Source organism: Salvelinus sp. IW2-2015, unplaced genomic scaffold, assembly GCF_002910315.2.
Source record: "Salvelinus sp. IW2-2015 unplaced genomic scaffold, ASM291031v2 Un_scaffold1554, whole genome shotgun sequence".
Taxonomy (NCBI): Eukaryota; Metazoa; Chordata; class Actinopteri; order Salmoniformes; family Salmonidae; genus Salvelinus; species Salvelinus sp. IW2-2015.
In genome coordinates, this window is record NW_019942985.1 from 92,344 (window position 1) to 105,710 (window position 13,367).

At 41.0% G+C, this 13,367-nt stretch overlaps 1 protein-coding gene across 1 annotated transcript; it reads right to left on the bottom strand.

The window, feature by feature from the left end:
- Positions 1 to 834: 834 nt before the first annotated feature.
- On the bottom strand, positions 835 to 12,342 carry LOC112071247 (up-regulator of cell proliferation-like). Its single transcript, XM_024138714.2, is given in 4 exon segments — positions 835 to 3,274; positions 3,657 to 7,274; positions 12,121 to 12,156; positions 12,259 to 12,342. Coding segments are annotated over 4 exon segments (4,749 nt in total). The 5' UTR covers positions 12,287 to 12,342; the 3' UTR covers positions 835 to 2,207.
- Positions 12,343 to 13,367: the final 1,025 nt, after the last annotated feature.

The window sequence follows — 13,367 nt, forward strand, 5'->3', positions numbered from 1 at the left end:
TTGTTTGAACTACAGATTGCTCCTTTAACTCAACTCTAACTAATAGAAAGCTCTGGGTGTTACTATCGTATCATCAGTACATCTGTTAGACTTTCCAGGTGTTGTAATGATGACTGATTCTCTGCTGCATCTGTGATTGACTAATCCCGGGCATCCCTGCCAAACCCTGTACTCATTAAGATGTAGTGTGGTGGCTCCACCCTTCAGTGAACCCATTACTGTAACCCATTCTGTTTATAAACTACTTAGAAATATTATTTAACAGTTTGTTGGAATTATTCATACATGTATAGGTCCTCCTGTTGTCCCTGCTGAGATCATGAATGTTGTTGTATTATGTAAAAGACGTTGGGTTTATTCTCTCCCATTCTCTCCCAACGCAAAACAAACTCACTGATGTAGAGAGCAAAGCAGTGATGCGAGTCATGTAACAGGCCATACATTTATAGGTGATGAAGACTATACCTACAGTCATCGTAATGTAGGCTACATGTCTAGGTGACTAGTTACCGCAATCCAGTTGGTGTTTTATTCATGACTATTAATTTATATTTATTGACTATGGTGAAGACTGGTGTCTTGTTTCAAAACGGTTGTTGGGCAGGAGACCTCTCGATGTAAAATGTGTAGAGGATTAATGTGTGTAAGACTTTCTGTTCAGCTACATTGTATTGATGAACATTATAGACATGCAGTGGCTTTAGTTACCAGAATAGAACAGTAGAGGGAGTCCTCTACTGAAGTGAACTAAAAAAATCAAATGCCTTGACGAGAGAGAGATTTATATAAATAATATACTGATAACATCAAAGTAAATCAATAGGTTGTTTATTTCGTTCTGCATATTTTCTCAAGACTACAGTGACTAATATAGAGGAAATTAAGTTAATGATTGTACAACCTCACCAATATTGTACAACTAATGACATAAATGACAAACCAGATTTTTTTTTTTACAGACATTAATCTTTTTATCATTCTTCTCAATTCAAAATATAATCAATCATCATTAATAAGCATATTTTGCTTTTAACACATTGTTTAAAAACCATCCCCTTGTCACAGTTGAATCCTGTCTTGAATACAATATTTCAACACGTACAGTTCCATTAAAAGACATCAGGGTGAACACGATCAGGGTGAACACGATCAGGGTGAACACCATAAGGGTGAACACCATAAGGGTGAACACCACGATCAGGGTGAACACCACGATCAGGGTGAACACGATCGTGAACACGATCAGGGTGAACACGATCAGGGTGAACACGATCAGGGTGAACACCACGATCAGGGTAAACTTGGTAGTGCCACTTTATCAATTCCATCTTCAGTCGTGTCATCTCTCCCCGTTTGTGAACATTGTAGAGATTCTAGGTGTCATCATCTAATAATAATTATACATAGTATTTATATAGCGCGTTTCTGAAACACAGTCACTTTACAATAAAGAAAAACAAAAGCAACAGCAAAACAAACCCCAAACATCAAACAATTAATGGGACAGAGTGGGAGAGAGGCCATAACAGCAAGAGACAAAATGAACAAGAAATTAATATGAAAAAATCTGTCTCATCTTGCCCCCAAAATTATATCTCTAACCTATTCAAAGTAAGTTTAAACATGATTCTAATTATTTTTAACCTGCCATTATCTGGGACAGTGAGAGAGATTAGACTATTACAGAGGGTAATCATTTTTAATCTGGAGGGTTATTTTACAGTAATGTTGCCTAGGACAGTGAGAGAGATTAGACTATTACAGAGCATAATCCTTTTTAATCTGGAGGGTTATTTTACAGTAATGTTGCCTAGAACAGTGAGACAGATTAGACTATTACAGAGCGTAATCATTTTTAATCTGGAGAGTTATTTTATAGTAATGTTGCCTAGAACAGTGATGTTACCTAGGACAGTTAGACAGATATGCATGTTACAAAGCTAACAAGGGATTATTTTACAGTAATTGAGTTTCCTATCATTGAGGATAAGTCAGGTACATGGGACAGTCATTCTAGCGGGAGGACAACCTGTCTAAAAATGGGAGATACTGTATGTACCTGGAACACAGAATATACATCTCCTGAGCGTTCAGGGAATAAATCTTACAACATGATTTTAATTTACACAGCATAACATTCTGAACATTGATTTTCATAATTTAAACCGTCGCCCATATTGCACTCAGGTGGCAAATTCTGCTACTACCTACACTTTTATACTAAAAGCTACCTTCAAGCCTTCCAATGCTTGCGCTTTTGTGATGCTCTTCCATGCCTCTGGAATCACAGCTGGCTTGGCTTTGTGCTTCACAGCCAGCCTGTCATTGTATGTCGCCAGGACATATTTCCAGTAGTCAGAAGCCTCATCAGTTGAGTCTGGTTGGATGTTCCATTCTGGGTAATAGGTACGATAGTCTTTGTAAGGATGAGGCTTCCAGTCTGTGGTTTCATTTATGAATGATTTTTCACCATTTACATCAGTTGTGCAAAGTGTTTCAACCAGTTCTTGAGTCTGAACACGTCTGTAGGTCCCCAGTGCTTGTGGTCGATGTGCATTTGCGTGATGCTGTCTGTGGTCTTTACCTCCTGCATCACACGGCATTTTGCAGAAGGGGCACTGCTTCGCACAACCCGACACACGCATGAAGAGCTCGTCCTGAGGTTTGATGGGAAGGGTGTAAAGGGATTCAATGATGTCAATGGATTTCGAGAATTCATCTTGCATTTGCTGCTTCAAGTCACTCAGTGACTCGTGGAGACTCGTGGTGAAAGGATCGCAGGTAGTACTTATCTGAAAGAGGACCACCTCAACAGCGTCCATAGATATGGAGATGTCTTTGTCAAGATGTTTGCACAGGTTTTTCATAAACTCTGTGACACTTTTAGTGTCATTGGGCAGAGGTTGGCTAGCTTTTTCAATGGCCTCCTTTATCTTTTGAATGATCTCCTTCAGCCTCTTGCTTTTCAACATGACAAAAGATATCTCAGCTGAAAAGCATTCTTTAATGTGCTGGCATATCAAATCTTTAACAACGTACGTCTGAAAGTATTTGACAAAGGCCTGGAAGTCATCTTTTTCCAGCAGCTCCTTGAGGATAGAGTACTGGAAGGATGACCGTGAGCTGTACTCTGCTGCGTGGCTGCTTATTACCATTTCATCGACAATGTCAGTCCCAAGGAACCTATTGATGTATTGTAAGATCGCTGGTCGGAGACCGTGCTGAGCGAAATCCGGTGCTTTGCGTCGGCAATGGTCTCTCTCTCTGTATAAGTGTCATGTTTTGTCATTTATTTTCATGTCTTGTCCCTGTGCTTCCCTCTGCTGGTCTTATTAGGTTCTTTCCCTCTTTCTCTCTCTCTCTCTCCTCCTCCCTCTCTCCCTCTCCCGCTCTCTCTCTCTATCGTTCCGTTCCTGCTCCCAGCTGTTTCTCTTTCTCCTAACGACCTCATTTACTCTTTCACACCTGTCCCCTATTTTGCCCTCTGATTAGAGTCCCTATTTCTCCCTCTGTTTTCCGCTCCTGTCCTTGTCGGATTCTTGTTTGATGTTTGCTGTCCTGCGTCCTTGTTCCGCCCTGTCGTGTTTTTGCCTGGAATAAAGACTCTGTTTCTTTAAGTCGCTTTTGGGTCCGCATTAATCAGCATAACAATAAGTCTATGAAAGCAGACAAGTACTGATTCCTGGACTCCTCCAGACGCTTTTGAGGATCTTTGCGAAGAAGGAAATTCCTGTGCATTTGAAGGAATTCCCTTGAGGCAATACCACATATGTACAGTTTCAGGTCAACCTCAAATTTTGTATTTGTTTTTAGGTCCTTGTAGTTTTCTTTCAGAGATTCGTTTATCTTCTCAAGAACTTATTTTGTAAGAGAGTCATGGTAATCTGTTTGGGATTTTGTGGAATCTAGGATAATCCTTCTGCAGGTATCAATAACGCTCTTTGAAAATCTCTGCAAACTTTCTTTCGCTTTTTTTTTCTTCCCAAACATCATCATTTTCAGTTTGAATTTGGTCATAGTACAAATGTGTCTGTCCCTGGCCTTGAAAGGCTCCTTGCCGTAGGCTGTCAGAGTCTCTACATTTTGAAACTCCTCATTCACATTGCGATTAGAGAAATCTCCTGTTAACTGCTTGAAAACAGAAGAAGGAATGTCGTGCTCTTCCAACCCTGAAATCTTCACTACTTCTCGGCTCCACATCTTCCCAAACTCATCTTCCAGCTGCTCGTCTGAGAGTGGGGTTTTGCTGTCACTGGAGTTTTGAAGGAGCTGCAATACCTTCTGTTCAATCCTGACTTTCTGTTTTCTATGAATATCATCGGCCTCGATTGTGCTGATCTTAAGCTTTACGGCCATGTCAAGTTTATTATTCTCTGTGTTTAAGATATCTCTGTGAACATCCCGGATATGATGAAAGAAATCTATTTTGTTCTTTTCTATCAGGGATACATTTCTGTCTTTCCTTTTGTAGTATGCGTCTAGTTTGTCTGTCATCTCTTTCTCCAGAGTTGCCACCATTTTCAATGCCTCAGATTTGAAAGTTTCCGCCAATTTCTGCAAGTCTTGGATTTCTGCCTGGTTTTCAAAGCTGTTTACCTCAAGGTTTGAGATTTGTAGGTCTGCCTTCGTTTGCCATGTGTAGATTTTCTTTCGGCTGTCCCACTCCCATTGAGTCATTTCTTTCCAGAGGTTGTCATATGCTTGAGCAACAAGAGTATTTCTGAAGCTGAAAATTAAGTTCTCATATTTCACAGCTTTCCACAAACAACTCTTCATCCATTCAATGAATTCTGGGATCTGTGAAGGTTCCTCATATCTGCATGTTTTAAGAACTTCTAGAAGGTTCTTCTTGAGGTCCAAAACAGCTTCACTGTAACCTGTATTGACAGGTGCCATTGGTGGTGTGCCGTGCCACAGCCCAGGAATATACCAGTTGTTTTTGTCTGCGTCATAATCCAATACATCAGTGAATCTATTCACAGAGGGCCGCTTCTCCATCTCAGCTGCAATCTGTGTCATCTCATTGAGTCGGTCCAGAATATATTTTCTGTCCGTCACATTCTTGTTGTGTGCAGACACTCCTGCCACATTTTGGTGCACAAAATGACAAACTGGCATTTTGCCAACTTCTTTCATCCTTAAGAAGGCATGAACAGCTATCTGCAGAACGTCATTCATCTCTGTTGAGTTCTCCATGGCAATGTTGATGATTGTGATATCACTAAGACCGATCACTAGAGTTGCCAACTCATTGTCGTGTTCACAGCTTTCATCCAGCTGTGCTAGAGATGGTGACTTGAGACCCTCTGTGTCGATTAGAAGGATGAAGTCACAACGCAGGTCTTTCCTCATGTCCTCTCCAACCCTGAGGAAAAGCATGAATGCTCCCCTTGTGCATCTGCCACTGCTGACGGGGAATTGCACACCAAACATGGTGTTGAGCAGTGTTGATTTCCCTGTACTCTGTACCCCCAATACAGTCAGTACAAGCAGCTTACTTTTCTCTCCTACCTTTCTGTGAAGCTCCATCAGGACATCAGTCACCCACTTCTCTGGGATGTTGGAGGCATCTCCATCTAAAAGCTCAAATGGATAGCCATCCAACAGCAGCTCAGCTGCCAGGGCAGGTAGAGGGCAATGTTCTGATGATGCTTGGGGATTTCCAAGCCTGGATGCCTCATAGATTTGTCCCATCTCTCTCATGAAATGTTCGATTCCCAGAGACGAGTCCAAAATACATTGATCTAGCTCTTCCAAACATTTATTATCTTGCTTCACCAAAGACTGTTCTTTGAATCTGTGGCGCAGAGATGACAAGTCTTTCCGTGACCGCATATCCAGCTTGAGCTGTAACCATTTAAGAAATAGGGCCTTTTCCTCTTTATCGGTTGTCGCCAGGAATCCTAGAAAGCTTGCCATAGCTGTGGTAGTCTTGTACTTGTTCTGCTCTCTTCTAATCTTCAGTTTATCCTCCTGGAGTTTGGCTCTGTACTCTTCCAGTCTGTTTTCCCCTGAGTCTTTCAACCTGCACTCCTCTTTCTCTATCTTAGCTAATTGTTTCCAGTGTTCACCTTGCAATGGCAGCTGGTTCCTCTTGTAATCCACTATGCTCTGGTCTCCAATGCCTTTCAGAATCTCCTCAGCTGCTGATTTTGAGGCCTCAGTCTTACATTCATCAACAAATGGCCCCAGCTCGATAGCTTCATTTGACATACTTTCTATGCTTATTTTTGAAGTAGATTCCTTCAAAATATCTTTCATGGCTTTGGTGATCTGACGTGAGAATCTTGCACGGTTGACATTTGGTCTCTGCATCAGTAATTTGTTTGACTTTAGTTTGAATGCATCCATTATCTCTTTTACTGATGTCCTGACATTATGGCTCACCTCTTCTTTGGAATTGACCACAAAGAACAGCTTGGATCCCATGTCCCCAAGAGAGAGCAACAACTTCCGTTCATCTTCATCAACGCTGTCAAGGAAGATGAAGATGGCTGTTGAAACTTGGGTTAGAAAACTAAATTGTGCTTGTGAAGCACAAACGTCTCCTCTCAAGTTAGCAACGGTTAGTGGTTCCGGAAAGTTATCCCCATTTCTGTTTCCACATGGAAGATACCAGCAAGCCTCTACCAAGCCACCTGAGATCGTCCTTGGAGCTGCCCCTCCATCCATGTCTTTGTGAGCGAAGATGTTGTGATTCTGTTGATCATTGCTGAGGACATGATTCAAAAGCCGCGATTTTGACATACTACAGGCTTGAAGCCTCACAAAGGAGATTAAAGGCATTTGCAAAAGCACAATATTACCTTCCTCAAACCCTTTTGACTCTGATAGAGCATGTGGACGCCACTCTTTAAGGATAGCCCTCAAGGCCCACAACATGAGGGTGCTCTGACTGCCAGTGCCCGGGGGTAGCAGGAGTGGCACAGCAAACTGGCACATGGACATCTTGAGTGCCATTTCCTGCTGCAGGAAACTGTCAGCACAGAGGAAGAGTGCAGTGATGAGATCTAGAAGATTTACCTCATTATCCTCTGTATTCTGATCACTATCAAGCTCAATGCTACTTTCATCCTCAGGTAAACATGTGCAACTCCTACATTTTGCATTGACAATCAATAGCTTCTTCAGAAAGTACCGTGGTACTGCTTTGAGTGAGTCAACAGCGTCATCAGATATACTGTCCTTGTTGATCTCAAGCAAAGATCGAAGAGTCAGTTTATTAGGATATTGTTTTTCCAGACCAAGTTTGTGGAGTAACGTCTTCAGAGGACCTAAAATAAGAACAGGGAAACTCAGTGAAGTTGTCATTGATGTATATAAACACTAGATGACTGACAGAGGGCACTGTTTTGAAGCCCTGCGCCACCATATTTGTACTCCTCCCCCATTGTTTAAAACATTTTGGAAGATATAGAAGATACAGAAGATATAGATGTTAATATCTACATTTGTTTTTGCCAAGTACTGTATATTCAGTAGTGATTTACTTTAACTACATATCCGTGATGCATTTACGACACATCTATAAGCGTCTCATGAACGTGTTATAACAGGTCCAAACCGCATTATTACAGGTTAATGAAATACATCCATAGCATATCTATAGCGCATTCATGTCATGCTATGTAAGCGCTGATTTAGGTATCTTAATCGAGGCATCATTACAATGACAGCGGTGTCGTCATTATGGCTGTTTTTTCAGAAGCAGAAGGTAAGTCACGGGCCTATACCAGCAGGTGGGGGAAATGGGGCTGGTACAGGATATATATCAGCACAATTTCAATATTTGGTTTGGCCTTTTGGCATATTCACTAACACTGGTATGGCCATAATAAGCCATAATGATGACACTACGCTGTCATTGATGACCACAATACGCTGTCAATGATGACACTACGATGTCATTGATGACACTACGACTTCATTGAAGTGACACTACGATGTCATGATGACACTACGATGTCATTGATGACACTACGATGTCTAATTGATGACACTATGATGTCATGATGACACTACGCTGTCATGATGAAAACTACTCTGTCATTGATGACACTACATGTCATGATGACACTACGATGTCAGTGATGTGACACTACGCTGTCATTGATGACACTACTCTGTCATTGATGACACTACGATTGTCATTGATGACACTACGATGTCATTGATGACACTACGATGTCAATGATGACACTACGCTGTCATTGATGACACTACGATGTCATTGATGACACTACATGTCATTGATGACACTACGATGTCATTGATGACACTACGATGGCAATGATGACACTACGATGTCATATGACACTATCTGTCATTGATGACACTACGCTGTCATTGATGACACTACGATGTCATTGATGACACTACGCTGTCATTGATGACACTACGCTGTCATTGATGACACTACTCTGTCAATGATGACACTACGCTGTCATTGATGACACTACTCTGTCATGATGACACTACGCTGTCATTGATGACACTACGCTGTCAATGATGACACTACGATGTCATTGATGACACTACTCTGTCATTGATGACACTACGCTGTCATTGATGACACTACGCTTCATTGAGACACTTACGATGTCATTTTGATGACACTACATGTCAATGATGATGTCTTCGATGTCAATGATGACACTACGATGTCATTGATGACACTACGATGTCATTGATGACACTACGATGTCAAGATGACACTACGCTGTCATTGATGACACTACGATGTCATTGATGACACTACGATGTCATTGATGACACCTACGATGTCATTGATGACACTACGATGTCATTGATGACACTACGATGTCAATGATGACACTACGATGTCAATGATGACACTACGCTGTCATTGATGACACTACGATGTCATTGATGACACTACGATGTCAATGATGACACTACGCTGTCATTGATGACACTACGATGTCATTGATGACACTACGATGTCATTGATGACACTACGATGTCATTGATGACACTACGATGTCATGATGACACTACGATGTCATTGATGACACTACGATGTCATTGATGACACTACGATGTCATTGATGACACTACGATGTCATTGATGACACTACGATGTCATTGATGACACTACGATGTCATTATGACACTACGATGTCATTGATGACACTACGCTGTCAATAATGACACTACGCTGTCATTGATGACACTACGATGTCATTGATGACACTACGATGTCATTGATGACACTACGATGTCATTGATGACACTACGATGTCAATGATGACACTACGATGTCATTGATGACACTACTTGTCATTGATGACACTACGCTGTCATTGATGACACACGATTCATTGATGACACTACGCTGTCATTGATGACACTACGCTGTCATTGATGACACTACTCTGTCAATTGATGACACTACGCTGTCATTGATGACACTAACTCTGTCATTGATGACACTACGCTGTCATTGATGACACTACGCTGTCAATGATGACACTACGATGTCATGATGACACTACGATGTCATTGATGACACTACGCTGTCATTGATGACACTACGCTGTCATTGATGACACTACGATGTCATTGATGACACTACGATGTCAATGATGAATCTTCGATGTCAATGATGACACTACGATGTCATTGATGACACTACGATGTCATTGATGACACTACGAGTCAATGATGACACTACGCTGTCATTGATGACACTACGATGTCATTGATGACACTACGATGTCATTGATGACACTACGATGTCATTGATGACACTACGATGTCATTGATGACACTACGATGTCAATGATGACACTACGATGTCATTGATGACACTACGTGTCAATTGACACACTACGATGTCAATGATGACACTACGATGTCATTGATGACACTACCCTGTCATTGATGACACTACGATGTCATCGATGACACTACGATCACGATGACACTACGCTGTCATCGATGACACACGACTGTCATCGATGACACTACGATGTCATCGATGACACTACGATGTCATCGATGACACTACGATGTCATTTGATGACACTACGATGTCATTGATGACACTACGATGTCATTGATGACACTACGATGTCATTGATGACACTACGCTGTCAATAATGACACTACGCTGTCATTGATGACACTACGATGTCATTGATGACACTACGCTGTCATTGATGACACTACGATGTCATTGATGACACTACGATGTCATTGATGACACTACGATGTCATTGATGACACTACGCTGTCATTGATGACACTACGCTGTCAATTGATGACACTACGATGTCATGATGACACTACGATGTCATTGATGACACTATGATGTCATTGATGACACTACGATGTCAATGATGACACTACGCTGTCATTATGACACTACGATGTCATTGATGACCACTACGATGTCATTGATGACACTACGATGTCATTATGACACTACGATGTCAATGATGACACTACATGTCATTGATGAACTACGCCTGTCATTTGATTGACACTACGCTGTCATTGATGACACTACGCTGTCATTGATGACACTACTCTGTCATTGATGACACTACGCTGTCATTGATGACACTACGCTGTCAATGATGACACTATGATTTCATTGATGACACTACTCTGTCATTTGATGACACTACGCTGTCATTGATGACAAACGCCTGTCATTGATGACACTACGCTGTCATTGATGACACTACGATGTAATTGATGACACTACGATGTCAATGATGAATCTACGATGGTCAATGATGACACTACCGATGTCATGATGACCACTACGATGTCATTGATTGACACTACGATGTCATTGATGACACTACTTGATGTCATGATGGACACTACGATGGTCACATGATGGACACTACCGCTGTCATTGATGACACTACGCTGTCATTGATGACACTACGATGTCATTGATGACACTACGATGTCATTGATGACACTACGCTGTCATTGATGACACTACGCTGTCATTGCAATAATGCATTTACAGTGTTAAGATACCTAAATCAGCGCTTGCATAGCATGACATGAATGCGCTATAGATATGCTATGGATATATTTCATTAACCTGTAATAATGCGGTTGGGACCTGTTATAACACGTTCATGAGACGCTTATAGATGCCCTACCAAGCAAAAAGGCAGTAACTACTCATTGCGTGGAACTGAAGAAAAAAAAGTATTTTATTTACCTTGGTTACACAGTAACTTTATGCAGTTACTGCTACATGACCCCCGTTTTCTCCAAAACACAATGCAGTAGAGGCAGCATACTTGTCCACTTAATTTAAGCATGTATTTAATGTAGCAAAAATGACATTGCTCATTTGGTCGAAAATGAGTTAGTTACTGCCTTTTTTTGCCTGGTAGGGCAGTATAGATGTGTAAATGTTCTCCGTGCTTCTACACCTGCATTGCTTGCTGTTTGGGGTTTTAGGCTGGGTTTCTGTACAGCACTTCGAGATATTAGCTGATGTACGAAGGGCTATATAAAATAAACTTGATTGATTGATTGATTGATAATTAATGTGTTAAGGATATGTAGTCAATGTAAATAGCAGCCTGCTTCATGCATTACAGCACAAAAACACAGCTTCATAACACCTCTCTTTCATTACATATTGGCCACCATTAATTTCATATTTGACTGATATAAAATAAGAGTGTAACTGACAAGTACGTATGTGTGGATTAGGTTGATTTCCCATCCATTGTAGGCTCTGCTTGTGTGGCAGCAGTAGGGTGCATTTGCCTAGCTAGCTAGAATCGTTTGAATGTTTTTTAATTTATACTTTTTAAAATTGAACCTTTATTTAACTAGGTAAGTCAGTTAAAACCCTGGCCAAAACCCTAACGACGCTGAGCCAATTGTGCACCGCCCTATGGGACTCCCAATCCCAGACGGTTGTGATACAGCCTGGAATCGACACCGCTAACACTGGTATGCAGTGCCTTAGACCACTGCGCCACTCGGGAGCATATGTTTATACATCATTGCACCATACAGCATTGCATTAGCCTGACAAAAGACTTGAGAAACTGCTGTACATTTGTTAGGGATGAAGATTACATGAATCAAGTGACGGCTGACAGTCACATTTACCTGGGTTGAGTTTGGAAGCCTCTGGGCAGTGATTCACTGTCAACAAACAATAATAATGTAATGAGCATTACAATGAAACATCTATGGAACCTGCATTATTGTTCTTATTCACTTCAAGCAGTTGTAGGATGAACTTACTTTTTATTCCCTCTGGATGGGAAGCCATGGTCAATGGGCATCCATCTCCTTCTCTCTTCTCTCTATGGTGTCACTGACTTCCCTCTAAGGAAGCAAAAACAAAAATGTTCTCCCTATGATGTAGGCATGCTTCAAGCCACAGAAACTAGAATTGAAAGGGGCAAAATGTACAAGCACCCAAATAGGATAGTCAAAGATTTTGACAACATGAAAATACATTTCTCAGACAATGTATGTCCCCTCTAACTATTCAGAAGGACACTTCTGAATAATAAGCACTTTACCCTGTGAGGATCTGACATTGTGGGGCAGAGTTACTAGGGGGACAAGTGTAAATGCAGTCAATGTTAACATTTTTTAGGTAATGATAGATTTCGGCCATATTCACTAAATATATGAGTATACTTAAATACATGTACTTGTAAAATGGCAAAGTCAAATCAATTTATTGAAGATTTGTTGTTCATTATGACATACAAATACACAGAATAAACATGTATGATTAAATGTGTATCACCCCATCAATGTTTGATTTAGCACGGATTGTCACGGCCGTCGTAAGAAGTAGACCAAGGTGCAGCGTGGTGAGCGTACATATTCCTTTTTTATTAGGATGACGCCGACAAAAACAATAAACAATACAAAACAACCGTGAAGCTTAAGGGCTATGTGACACAAACAAAGTTAAATTTCTCACACCTTGAAAAGAGGGAAACGGGCTACCTAAATATGGTTCCCAATCGGAGACATTGATAGACAGCTGTCCCTGATTGAGAACCATACCCGGCCAAAACATAGAAATACAAAATCATAGAAAACAAAAACATAGAATGCCCACCCCAAATCACACCCTGACCAAACCAAATAGAGACATAAAAAGGCTCTCTAAGGTCAGGGCGTGACACGGATGACAGACAGACAGCCTGTTACGAGCAATATTTCTTCAAGCACCATATGATATCATAGACATTCAAAACAATTTGCAATCAAAAAGTGCTTGAAGAAAGTGCAATATTACAACAACAAAGAAGTTACTGAAAACAATTAACACCGTTTTTTCCCCCCTCAGACGTCATTGTACGCAAGATAGATGAGCACAATACTATCTA